Source organism: Acanthochromis polyacanthus, chromosome 3, assembly GCF_021347895.1.
Source record: "Acanthochromis polyacanthus isolate Apoly-LR-REF ecotype Palm Island chromosome 3, KAUST_Apoly_ChrSc, whole genome shotgun sequence".
Lineage (NCBI taxonomy): Eukaryota > Metazoa > Chordata > Actinopteri > Pomacentridae > Acanthochromis > Acanthochromis polyacanthus.
In genome coordinates, this window is record NC_067115.1 from 20,058,706 (window position 1) to 20,072,341 (window position 13,636).

Sequence of the window (13,636 nt, forward strand, 5' to 3'; positions counted from 1 at the left end):
TTTACTCACCCAAGAAGAATAGCTTTATTTGTCAAATTCTGCAGTGTGCTGAAAGATGCACATGTTACATCAATGGTGCCATTTATGTTTTCAGTTAGTAGCAAGCATATATTAGTGAAGTGAAACCGTTGTGTGCGAGTACAGTCTCTGTACAATTGAAAAGATTGCTTCATGTGAAACGTACATTAAATCCAGCCAGATACAGTCAACAGGTTTAACAGCCAGACAAATAGGAAAACCAGTTTAAAGCAAAGACGGCAGTAAACTGGATTCTTGGTCCTCAGTGTTTGTGCTTGGTAACATTTGCTTTTTGTAAGCTGGAATATAAATGCATGTGTGGGTCTGTGTGTTGCCTCAGTCATCCACAGCAATGTTGCGGAACAGATAAGCCATGGACTCTCCGTTGTGGATGCGTCGGATCGCCTCAGCCAGGATCATGCTCACATCCACAGTTTTGATTTTTGGACACTGTAGCTTCTGCACCTCATGAGGGACAGTGTTGGTCACGACCACCTGGAGGTAGAACATGACAGTCTTAGCAGATTTGCTTCAGCCTTGTTCAGTGCAGACGGAATGACTGAGTCTGGCAGGCAGCTTGACAACATCTCACCTAAACTAAATTAAATTCTGCTGCTAAATGAAATTGTACATCATCTGAACTCATTTTCTGAAACTTTTAAATAATAAAATCAACCACTGGTCACATTCTGAGCCTGGTTTTCTACACTTTTACAATTCTGCGAACTAAAAACATGAGTAATTCATTAATGAACCTTGATTTGGTAATGTCTGGGAACAGCCACTGCATGACGAATCTCACATGGAAAAGACTTTACACAGATTGGATTACAAGCAAACTGCTCTGAAATAGAAAAATGTTCTTCTCCTGATTGACAGATAATTACAGGTATTTTTCTACACTGTATCTATACAATTTCTAAAAGGAGGAAAGTAGTCTCATCATTTAGCAAGATCCTTAATGAATGAACATTGCCAAAAAATGAATAAATAAGCTTAATACTTAAACGTAATGTCACACTTTTCCAAGTTATGCTTGTAAACAGCTTATAAACATTACTAAAATGCTGATTTTAATTTATTCTGTTTAATCTGTTATCAAGACAAATAACACTTTTTACATCTACTCTCTCTAAAATCGTTTGTCCTGTATACATTATTCAAGCCAATAGATACGCATGAACAATGTGAATAAAAAGTAACAAATAAAGCATTAATACAAAGTCACACATACATCAAAAACAGTAACATTATTTAATGACTTCATTTTTTGGAAAGGGAAAGGTAAGATTTCTCAAAAACTTCAGTTGTTTTCCCACTTATATATATACACACACTTTTATAAAATGGGTAGATGAGTTTGTAAAAGTAATTTCCAATTCCGACACTTTACGCATATATTTTTCACACACCACTAAATGTTATTTTCAGTGAAAGGACAGGAAGACACAAACAATTTTGACAACCACACATGGTTTTACCTCGTCAATAGCAGACTCCTCTATTAGTCTTGGCGCCTCTGCAGAGAGCAAACCATGTGTAGCCATGATGTAGATCTTGTAGGCTCCTCTCTCCTTCAGGATTTCAGCCGCTGCAACAAAGTCCTCCACATCATCTATGATGTCATCCTAGGAAAGTGACCACAAGTTTGGAGCAGGCAGGGAAAGACAAAGACAGGGAAAAGGTCATACATATATTAGTTTTAATTGCTGTAAAGCTGAATCTTAGTATTTTGGCCTTATTTTTTTTAGATCAGTTTATGATATAAACAAAATGCTGTTTTCTTTCAGTACTGGGAAGTGGGACAACACACATTGTTTGGTCTAATGTCCTGAGATTTCTGCTGTACAAGAAAAATTAGCGATAAACATGAAAAAGCCACCACTACATACATTTACATATAAAGGCAGCAAGCCTCCAACTAGTTTACCTTTTTCCTTTAATATGTGAAACATAAACAACAAAGCAATCCTCCCTGGATTACCAACACAATTGCTTATGTCAGATCCTGTGTTTCAGTATGAACAATATATTTCTAAACTACTTCAGGAGGAACACATAACAGTCCTTACAACAATGATGGCAATTCGGCCTCCTACATCTCCAACAACAGTGATGGGTGGCTTCTCCTTCGCCATCATCACTGAAACACAGACATACAGAAACATAGCATTCAGGGAAAGAAACAAGGTCTATTCTGTAACCCCAATCAGGAGCAGCTTATTGGAATGAGGTAAAGCTGAGGGAGATTTGGTGAGAAGGGATTTGGTTAAAACCTGCAAACGACATGCAAGACAGCTCTAACCCTACAAGCTTCAATCTACCACAACGCCAGCACCAGAACTCAATACACTGAAGGCTGCTGAGATTCTGGCAAACTTTACCAAGTTATCAGTGGGAGGGATTTGTGGTTTCTGCCAAATCCAAACCAAAAGAGAATTCCATGGTGCAATTAAATGTAACTGCTTTAGGCATAGTGGTAGATTGAGAAGTGGGTGTAGAACTGAGCCTCTCTGGAGAACCACAGACCGGGATCAATCATTATTTGTAATCTAATCAAACACTATTATTAACAGATAAAAAAAACCAGTAACTTTATAAAAAGTCTAACTTGGGGCTTATTGGCAGCCACCCAAACTGAAGTTTCAAACCCCAACAGGTATATTTAATGTGTTGAAAGCACACAAATGGATTTCAAGTAATGATTGATCCAGGTCTAGAACCCACCACAAATGATCTGTAAGGTCCCCACACAGAAGGCCTGACCATGCCAAAAACCAGAGGTTCACAAGTCCTCCTAGAAGGCCCCCTGTGCAAAAGTTGTAAGATGTTTTTCAATTTTTTAAAATGATTACACATGAGAATTCAGTCAACTAAAATTTAAATACCATTATCACATTTTTAAAGATAAGAAATCAAGCACTTTCTGATACCACCAAAAGAGACTCCAAGCAAAACAATACAATAATGGAACCACGAACAGAAAAACACATAATCAGGTTGGGACATTATTGCTTGGCATGATTTTGTTCATGTTAAGCAATTAATGAACTACAGTTTTTATGATTTCTAGTTTATACTGAGCAGTGTGCCATTAGTGCTAGTCATGTGTTCACTGGCTGCACTGGATTTATTTAATTTCCCTCAGTGTGAATGTTGAGCAGCCTGAGAATTTGACATATTGTTCATATCACATTTCCTTGCTCAAGAAATATTTCTTGATTCCACAAACACAAAAAATCATTTCAGTGTCTGAGGTTGTGAGACTGAATGCTTCCAACAATTATCATGAACACCCAAAATCCATCATGGTCCAACTATAACTGAAGGCTGAGCATCAGGACATCGCTGCTGCCTCATCTCAAACCAGTGTAAGACAGCTTCCCTTTTGACTTGCAAGAAAACACTAACAGATACCATAGATCAAAAAGACAACTTGTTGGCTAAACAGTAAAGTCTGCTGTGTCTACACCATGAGCTGGATGACCAAATAGGTGCTCTGAATGTTTCATTACCTCATTAAAATGAATTAATCTGAAAAACAAACACCCAAGTTCAACCTCTATATAATTCAAACTAAAACATACGTAACACACCATGTGTGTGACCTCAATTCTTTATATTCTCATTAGTAAGATAGGATCAGTGTGTGAAATATCTTACATCAAGAAAGACTTCATCAGTATTCAAGACAGTTGTGATGTAACTCCAGAAAGAGGCCAAGAACAGATTGGACAGGCAGTTTTGCTGCCTTTGGGCAAGACATGCACAGATCGTGTACTGAAGCACCTATTACAGCATTTAGTTGCCACGTGGTGTGGGGAAATAACTCTTATGTGGAACTAATAGGCTTCCTAAACAGCAAGTTAAAATGTAGTGATGAGGCTATCGCGATGTGCTGTAACTATTGTCAGTACAACAATAATAAATGAGAATAAATAATAAACTTAATCTCATGAAAGGAAGCTTCAAGCTTATAAATGAGTCATTTGGGGGTCTCTGGATTCCTCTAATAAAATCATATCTACAGAGGTTACCAAGATTTATTACTTTTCTCTTGTTTTTTTTTCCCCCTAAAATGGCTGAGATGTAATTATACCCTCTTGTAGGACCATTGTCATTTTATGTCCAGATGTCAAGTGGAAGCCTTCAGTAACTCACTGTCATTCCATGCAGGGAGGCATAAACAATCAATAGTACAAATGGATTCAAGCATTATGATCATACTTGGGAGCTCTATCCCAGGGAATGGGACATGTCTGCTGCTTACTGTGGAAAAAGATAGGATGGTACAGAACATGTTAGGTTATAATCAGACATGAAAAAAAGCACAAACAAAACACTACAGGGCATTCTAATGTCCAAACGTACTTTCCCACTGGTTTATAAATCTCAGAGCTGTTAGGCTCAGAGGTAAAAAGCCTTTCTGAACCATGAATTGAAATTACTTGCAATCAATGCATGTGTCAGGGCAGAGAGGGATGACTAGAATGAGAGTGATTCAGAACCCGCTGGCAAGGGAAAAGAAATAGCTGACATAAAACACATTTCCAAGTCGAGGGAGAAAATGAGGGAGACGGTACATTCAGTTGAAAGGAGAGCAGATGGAACAGGATGAGACGAGGGAGGAAATAAATCTATCTGAGGAAGAAGGAGGGCGCAATGTCAGCTACTGCCTGCAGTATTTCACAGCCTGCTACAACAGCGTCCAAGGCAGGCCTGACCTGAAACATGCTGAGAAAACTGTGTGTGTAACAGAGAGGTCAGCATGATTCAAATCCATTAATATTGTAACTCCACTACAATATCAATTCATGGATCCACATCTGTGGATCTGAATCAGTCCAAAAGTACAATAATACAGGAAGCTGTCGTTTTCGCTCCCAGGAACTACGGTGCCTATAGTGTAGGCTATCCATAAAAACTGTGACTATACAAGAAAGACACTGGTGAGAGGCCACCAAAGCTTTAGCAGCTGTGATAGGAGAGACTGCAAATACAGCAAGTGTTGCCCAGGTTTTTTACCAGTCAAATCTTTTGAGGAGAGTGGTAAAGAGAAAGCCACTGTCGAAAAAACAATATTAAAACTTGACTAGAGTCCACAAGAATACATGTAAGAGACTCTTAAGTCAACTGAAAGAAGGTTTATTGACTTGATGACAAAATTTTACTTTTTGGCCATCAGATTCAATGCTATGTTGGGTGGACACCAAACAGCATATCATCACACACACACAGACAGTGAAGCATGGTGGTGGCAGCATCATGATGTCCGGATGCTTCTCGGCAGCAGGTCCTGGAAGGCTTGTAAAGGTAGAGGGTAAAATGAATGCAGCAAAGAATAGGGAAAACCTGGAGGACAACCTGATGCAGTCTGCAAGAGATCTGCATCTTGGGATGAGATTTGTCTTCTGGCAAAATAATGACAAAGCATGTAGCCAAATCTCATCAGAAATGTTTTAAAGACAACAAGGTAAATATTGTGAAGTAGCTGGGCCGATAAAGAATTCAGTAAAGGGCATTAAAATACACTGCCACTTCTCGATATTTTTGCAAAGTTCTGATACTCAATACGCCTAATCTTTATGTAAATGCAAAATAGTTTTTTTTCGCATGCATGTCTGTGACCTATTAATTTATGCTACTGCCAGTCCTAGCCAGGATACCCATCAATACATTCTTATTCTCAATAAGGGCTTTCTTGCTTTTTTAATTTTTTTTATTAAGTTTAAAAACAAATACATTAAAAAAAGAAAAAGTTTTCAAAATATGAAAATGGATGTAATTGTATTGTAAATAGTAAATGTGTAAATTGTTACACTGTTTATTAAAAAATTATTTATGACTGATCCCACAATCTTTTGATCTGACGGTCATCAATATGTCTGTAGCAAAAACAAAAAATAGGCCGAAGGAAAGTCCCTCTGTATGATCACTTACACTGTTGGAACTCTTACAGGGGAACGCTTTCGGTTGTCATGCACATTAATTATGAGGTGAAACATGAGGAACTTAGACACCCAAGGCACATTCCTGGTGTCCTGGTGATGCTCTTGACCAAGAGGAGTGGCTTGTGGAGGATGTGCAAATTTATGACGCTTCGATACGAGTTAGTATAGACATGAGTCACTATAGACATGAAAATCTATACAGAACAAAATACAGCGCTGTCCACAAATGGTCTTTATTGATTAGACAACAGTTCACTAAAAGTTTTTGTGCTGTTTAACTGGTAATAAATTCTCGACCACCTGGCTCTGTGCGGGTGTAGCTTTAAAGGACAATGAGCAGATAGCATGACCAGCAAGCAGACACTTCTTTGAAAGTGGATAAAGGTCACTTTAAAATGCAGCTATACTCAAATGACACGATGCTACAACTGACAAGACGAGAACGAGCTGTTAGCATGCTAATTAGAGCTGTAGAAAGGCTACTCAACTATTTGCCTCTAAGAACTTGATATCTGGTCTATGATACTGCTCTCAATCTGACAGTTATCATTTTCAGTGTAGTGTGTACTTGGTTATTTGTGGTTTGTTTAAATACAGTCAGCTGCACCACACAGAATGAGACACAATATTATTTTCACGAATGCCAGAACAAGCATCAGCAATCGACTGTCCAAGGCTACAGAAAATAACAGAAACACAGAGAGTGGGGACACAGACGTTTGTAAATAGACTTGTAGCTGGGGTGTTTGTCTTACATGGCAGCTCCAGGCCAGTGTGTCCTGTGGTGGTGCGGGACAACGGGGGGGAATGCCGACCGTCAGCCATGTCTGACTCTGAATGGTGGGCCTCTCCGTGCATCACTGCCAGTCCAAGACGCAGCCTCTCAGCGTAGGACTGAGCTCTGAGACAGACGAACACACAGACGCACAGAAGTCAAAGAAACTGACAAGCACAACACACAAAAACGAACACATAGGCAAAAGATAGCAAAAAGAAGTTTGCACAGAACAGTGAAAATATCTAGAAAGAAAAAGAAGTATTATGACAATATAAGAGCATAATAACAATGCAAAAGAAGCTGTTCAGGGTAACAGAAAGAGAAACCTTTCACAAATAATTTTTATCTCACATTTTTTTCCCTTAAATAACAGCCACAAACAACATAAACTACATTTTTCTTGTCATTCTCTGAAAATTCCAGTCTATGATTAACACAAAGATTTTAATTTCAAAAATGATATTACTAAATACAAGAGGTCATGTCTCCTGAATCACACAACATCAATAACCTGTGCGTGCAAATGCAAGTTTCCTCATGACACCTAAGTCAGCTTAGGTGAGCACAGAGAAACGTTCAGCTTTTAGCAGAAGAATTTGGAAACACCTTTCTGGTATCAGTTTCTGCAGATATCATTCAAAACAGTAACGGTCAAATATCCAAGAGAAAGAGCACTGATCAAAACACATTTTTGAGTGGAGGGCAACTTGCAGAATATTGGTATTTTGAAAATTAAAGTATCCCATCTTGCTATTTACCTCTTGGCAGCTGAAGGGGACTTTGCAACAATTATAGCATTCCTGTAGTCTGGGATCTGAGAAAAGAGAAATATTGTTTTCAGCGGTAGGGCATTTAAATGTCCTTTTATAATAATAAAAAATAGAACACAGTCTTTTTTGTGAAGCCGTACACACAATATTATTGAGTTTACAGTAGAATTAAACCTAACCTCTTCTTGGATGTACTGGATGAGGAAGGGGGAAGCTCTCAGGTTGTCAACAGGGAAGCTGAAGAAGCCTTGGATTTCTTTTTGGTGAAGGTCCACAGTGATGATGTGCGTTAGCCCTGCAATACCACATCCATGACATACACATGAGTCGGTATGGCTTCAGAACAAATTTCTGAGCTCTTGACATCTATTGGTAGAAAATCGCATAGAAAGCTGTGCTTGATAAACTATATAAACCGATTAATGAAATGTGAGAAAAGATTATTAAACCCGATGCACAGTTTGTAGAAAAGTAAAATGCAAAGTGCATCTGGCATTTAGACTAAAAGTGGAAAAATATGCAAAGCCATAGTTGTAAGTATTGAGGTGCACAATTCAATACATCTGCAAGCCTGCACCTAATGCATCAATTATGCAACAGGGCTTGTACACGGTCTAACATGTACACAACTTTAAGTGACCGTCTCACTTGGTTATGTACAGATAAGGCTTAAGACAAACCTGAATAATTGCTGAGGAATAGACTGTCTCCACAAAACATCCACCAACTTCTTTGTCAAGGAGCGTAAAGCTCACGACTGAGTAAATACACTACAACACACTGAACGAGTGGTTATAGAGAACTGAAGGTTTGTAATAGACAACCTGAAAATCCTACAAGAGCACAAGCTGTTGCCTGTTTGCATACATAAACAAAACAGGTGGCAACCAGCAGCTTGTACTATTTGCACACAGTTACTTTTGGACAGGAAATGCAAAAAATGGAAGCGTTTGAAAAAGATTACAGATGGATAGATGTAGGGCAACACAGCCTGTGAGCCAGCAGAGAGAAGTGATGAAACCATTCAGTGAATTTTGTCAAAGACAGGTAACATTAAGTTAGGTAAAGGTTTTTTATTAGCAACGTGTCTCCCTCACACGACACAAGTGATGTAACTGATCATCAAGTTTAAAAAAAAAAAAAATCAGTCTCTTCATCTCACAAGCAATTTAATTTTCTCAGTCCAACATGAGTGACAACTAACCCCGACAGAAACTGACCTGGTCCAGCTTAGCCTGATCGACTGTCACGCCCAAATAACATTCTTAACTGGCTCAACAGTTACGATGTGCATCCATGTCTTCACAGTACTTTGATTATTTCAGTCCTATTTGGTGACTTTGATTTGTGCTTCAATTTAGTGGGTGGAAGCAAGAAAAAAAGGCTATAACACAGTGTTTACCGGCTTTAGCTAGCATGGATGCTAGCAGCTTGCAGACAATGGATCCTCTCTTCCTCATCTTGCACTGCTTGCTGTAAGGGAAGTATGGAATGACCCCGATGATGTTGTTGGCGCAGGATGTCTTCAAGGCATAAGCCATAACCAGCAGCTCCATGATCGCTGTGTTGACATCCCTGAGCAGCAATGCATCAAAACAAGGAGAATATATTAGATGTCAAAAACCTGAAAAGGAACTGTGCATGGCCCATTAAACAAGACAGAGAAAACTACTTTATGGTAATTAGGCGAAGGGGCATTTTAAGTCCGCAGTTGTAAAATAAACAACATTAGTCATCTGTTTTTACACTGCCTTTCATTAGACTCCACCTTAACGGGCTTTTCCTCTGAGCCCTGAGGCACAAATAACCTCAAACATCTACTGGCAAAACTTTCAAGTCCTGCTCAGGAAAAAACAATCGAACTTAAAAGCAAGAAAAGCTTTCTCATAGGACACCTTGAACCCCGACTGACTTCAAACTAAAAAGATGTGCTATGAAGAGCTGTCGCCATCATGCTTTGACAGTTATTATTTTGATGAGGAGCACAGTTGCAGCACTTTAAGGACATAAAAGACAGACTGCTGAAACCACAAATCCCACAAAGGCAGGACACTGGCCTATTGGATCAGTACAGTCTCAATACAGGAAGGCCAAAAATGTGATGTCCACTTCCTGCGACCCCTGGTTGTTTTTCAGAGACCATTTTGTGATCAAAGCTAAGGTCACAGACTCAAATCAGTTTCATGTTTATTGTTACGAGACCCTTGGACGGAAGACGAAAAGAAAAGCTTTTCCAAAGCACAGCACATATATGGATAGGCTTTGACCTAATATCATGAAAAAGACAAATGCAATATACTTCCACAGCTACTGGGATTAAAATGGTTAAATAGAAAGCTTTTTTATCCATTTTAATCACAGGGGCTTCAATCATGGGCCTGAACTTACAAGTAGATGTTTAAAAGCCATTCATTCTACCATGTCAAAAAAGAACTAATTTCTAAAGAAATTAGAAAATACAATAATGGAGAAGATTTGCCATCTCCTTATAAAGCTGTCATCAAATATGTGATGTACAGTGAACTGCCTATTTACATATCCAACCAAAACCAGATTATTTTTGAGCTTCATTTACGTTAAGCATTCACTTTCACTTTAGTTTCAAACACACATAAATGTTTGGGTTTATGGCTTGTGTTGCTACGTAGTTTCCTATCAGGCAGGTACACAGTGAGCCATTCAGAGCTTTTTATTATGCTGGGCGTTGCCTGTCAAGGTTACATTCGTGAGCAGTAAAATTAAAACAATGTGGAAAAAAAAATTCTCCTTCGGTTCATCATGTTACACTTACGGATGAAATTCTTAATAAATATAAAGAACAGGACCATTCAGTTGAAGATATTAAGCATATCTTTCTGTCTCACCTAGGAATGGTCTGAATAATGAAGATGTCTTGTCCACGGACAGATTCCTTAACATCCACTCTCGTCTCTGACAAAAAAACAAACATTCATTATGTATTTAAGTGAGATAACAATAAACCACATCTCAATCATGTTGCACATTCAATATTATAATGAGGGATTTGGACATATTTGTTAGTCTCACCTGAATTGGACTCTTGATAAACAACTGACTTTCCCAACTCCACGCCCAAACGTCTGAAAAAGAAACAGACCACAAAGTGTTAAAAACATAAAACACACACCTTTATGTGTTCCTCTAACTTGTTTTGAACTACTGGTTTCATTATGAGCACCAGGTGCCTGACTGCTGATAAGTCTGGGATCATGACAGCACTGACTGCAACAATACAGTCAGCCTAACGTATTAGTAGGTGAGACTTGAAACTAAACACGGCAGCAATGACAGAAACCTACAAGTTGAAGGTTTTGCCAAGTTCAGTGGTGCAGTTATGACAAGACTGACTGTTGACAGCTTTAGAAAGGGAGGAAAAACTTTCAAAAAAGATGCAAGCACAGACGAAGCCAAAGTTAATATTTGTGTTTGTTGTGTAAAAGTCTTGTCGCATTAAGTCGAACTCTGATCAAGCCCAGACATCACAAAAACAGCTGAGTCTTGTGCAGTAAATTATGCCGGTAATTCTAAAATCCCACAGCTACATAACAGTGCCAAATACAAAGAGTGAACTTGAATGCTCTTTAAAGCACACCACATAAGGAGGAGTAAGGACTTGGCTTTGTTTCAATGGGCGTCCTGCCAGTACAGTCAGCAAGGAACCCACAGGGTAAGAGAGGCTCCTCTGCCTCACCCTGTTTACATCCCTAAACCTGAGCCTTGTTCCAGCATTTGAGATAGTACAATCATCTTTTACGGCCATGGCACACTAAAGTAGGCCAATAACAGGAAAGCTCAAACATAAGGGACGAGCACTTTCGTTTCTTTTCTCTTTGTCAAACCAGGGAAAGCTCCGAGACCGTTGCAAAGCAGTTTGCAGTCTTATAAATGTTTTCTATTTGGAACATTCAGTGAAGAATTGCATGGCTATAAAAATAAGGGTGACTTTAGTCCCGGGGTTATTCACATACAGGCGAGTCATCACATTCACCTCAGAGTAAATATTCAGTACTGTATTCATTAACATCATCTGTGCGCTCTTGTTGTTATTTAACCTTTGCCCCACTCTACTCGGCACCAAAATGGCAACATAATCCCCCCAATAATGTTCTGCAGTGGTGCCAAACCATAATAACATAGAAAGCAAAGGTCTTTTTCACTGTGTGTAACCCCGCAACGTCTCCTTGGCTCTCTGGCAAGTCTGTAAGGCCAGAGAAAACATGGCTGCTCCCTGATTTCAATAAGAGAAGATATTTGTGTTTATATCTACTGAACCACTACCCAGTTAAATGCCCCATAAATCATAACTTATTCAATAGTGTGTGGCTGCCGCAGTAACAACCAGTATAACAGAAATGCATCTGCAGAGTACACTCCTTTCAGAACAATGATTACCACTGACAGCCTATTTGAAACTCTAACACCAGACCCAGATTAGTCATAACCTAATAAAACACATCTTTCATCTTAACTGTATTGTGTTTTTAATCTATGTTGACACTAAAAAAGGGGGGAAAAAAGGAACAATTATTAAGAAGAGAACACTTTGAAGAGTTACAGAGCAGCCGTAGAGTGAATAGTGGGTTTTCAAATTAGCATCAAATGCATCCATTTAGAATAAAACTGCGCAACTAGTTTCAATGCCTTCGAAGGTTAAATATCACACCTTTGGATACAAAGATGAGGCCTTTATTGAACACCACATGGGTAGTATTTAAGTAATCTCGAGCAAATTGTGCTTACAATTTCAAAACCTTTAATGTAATAACACTAAGCCTTGTTTATAAGAATGTAGGCTGTAAGCGATGAGCAAAAAATTGGAAAAACAACACGCAGACATTCCTAAGTTTTGTGACACTAGCATCAACATAGTAATACATTTTATTACAATAATAAAGCAAAGGTTTCTTATTCCCTTGCTGTAAACTCAACAGCCTTTTGCAGTGCTGATATTTCCTATAAAACTTGTTGCTTCCCGCAAGATGTACATGTACCTTCTGACTTTTGCAAGTTTAGGAGAAAATGGCACTTGATGTTGTAGAATAAGTTCTGCATCACAATGTGTTGCGTCACATCCTGCAGACAGCATGTGGCATTAGCTGATCTATGATTTCTACACTATGTGCAATGTGTGTGTTTTTGTTTGTATAGCCTAATTTAAATACACTGAAGCAAAACAGCACACCCGTCTGATGTCACCTGCTGCTACGACTCATGGGTTTACATATCAATTCCCACTATTGTAGACATATGCAAGCATATTACATCACTATTATATCAAAAACAATACATGCATGATGACATTTTGGCATTGTTATGGCTGAAAGGCACTCACTCTGTTATCTTCTTGGCCAACTCGGTGCAGGCGGTGGTGGAGTTGGCAGAAAAAACACGGTAGCCACTTCTTGAAATATTCATTTTCGTGTAACCGTACGACAGTTTTGGAGTTTGAGAGTGAGACACCAGAGACGTGTGACCCCCAAAACGCCTAATAGGCATGTTGCTTTGGAGACAATGTAGTGTTTAGTAAGGTGTCCGCCCTCAAAGAAAAAGAGTAAAGAAAAAAATCTAAATAGCCCGTTGTTATCTCCAGAACAGCACCTTGACTAAAATGTAAAATTCAAGCACTGGGTTGTTTTTCAGTTCCAACATACATTTTAAAGTAATGAAAAAAGGCAAATAGCACTGAAATTATACAACGCCACACTGTATAAAGGCTAAAATAACACCGAGCACATGGTCCACATGTAAGCAGCACTACTGTGTCGGTGTTAGCTACTTGACGACCACCTTCAAGTCGACCAGGACCACCGAAAACAACGGACTATTACCAAACCCACAGCAGATGGAAAGCTGAGCTCCCTGTTTCCATGCGGTCCCGGAGTCGTTGACGCATCCGGGACACACGCAGCGGATTTTAAATACCGCGAAAGGGAACTGAAATGTATTTTTAAAAACCGCAGTATCGGCCGCAGGTACGGTCTACAAACACCCAAACACCGCTGCTACGTTTCAAATGAAGCTACTACTGCAAAGTTTGTAGCATTGCTGTCGCAGCGGGGCTAAAACGCCACGAGCACACGTTCATTGGACGGATGAGG

At 39.1% G+C, this 13,636-nt stretch overlaps 1 protein-coding gene across 2 annotated transcripts; it reads right to left on the reverse strand.

Annotated features, from left to right (window-relative positions):
• Positions 1-13,636, reverse strand: LOC110954456 (phosphoribosyl pyrophosphate synthase-associated protein 1-like). 2 transcript variants are annotated; one of them, XM_022198994.2, is made up of 11 exons: positions 12,871-13,636; positions 10,566-10,618; positions 10,382-10,448; positions 8,920-9,092; positions 7,697-7,812; positions 7,506-7,561; positions 6,725-6,870; positions 4,246-4,287; positions 2,091-2,161; positions 1,500-1,646; positions 1-513 (listed from the first exon to the last, which is right to left on the reverse strand). In XM_022198994.2, the coding sequence occupies exons 1-11, from the start codon at positions 13,032-13,034 to the stop codon at positions 355-357; spliced, it is 1,194 nt and encodes a 397-aa protein (XP_022054686.1). In that variant the 5' UTR covers positions 13,035-13,636; the 3' UTR covers positions 1-354. The 2 variants fall into 2 exon arrangements, with proteins under 2 accessions (XP_022054686.1, XP_022054687.1); XM_022198995.2 differs by lacking the exon at positions 4,246-4,287.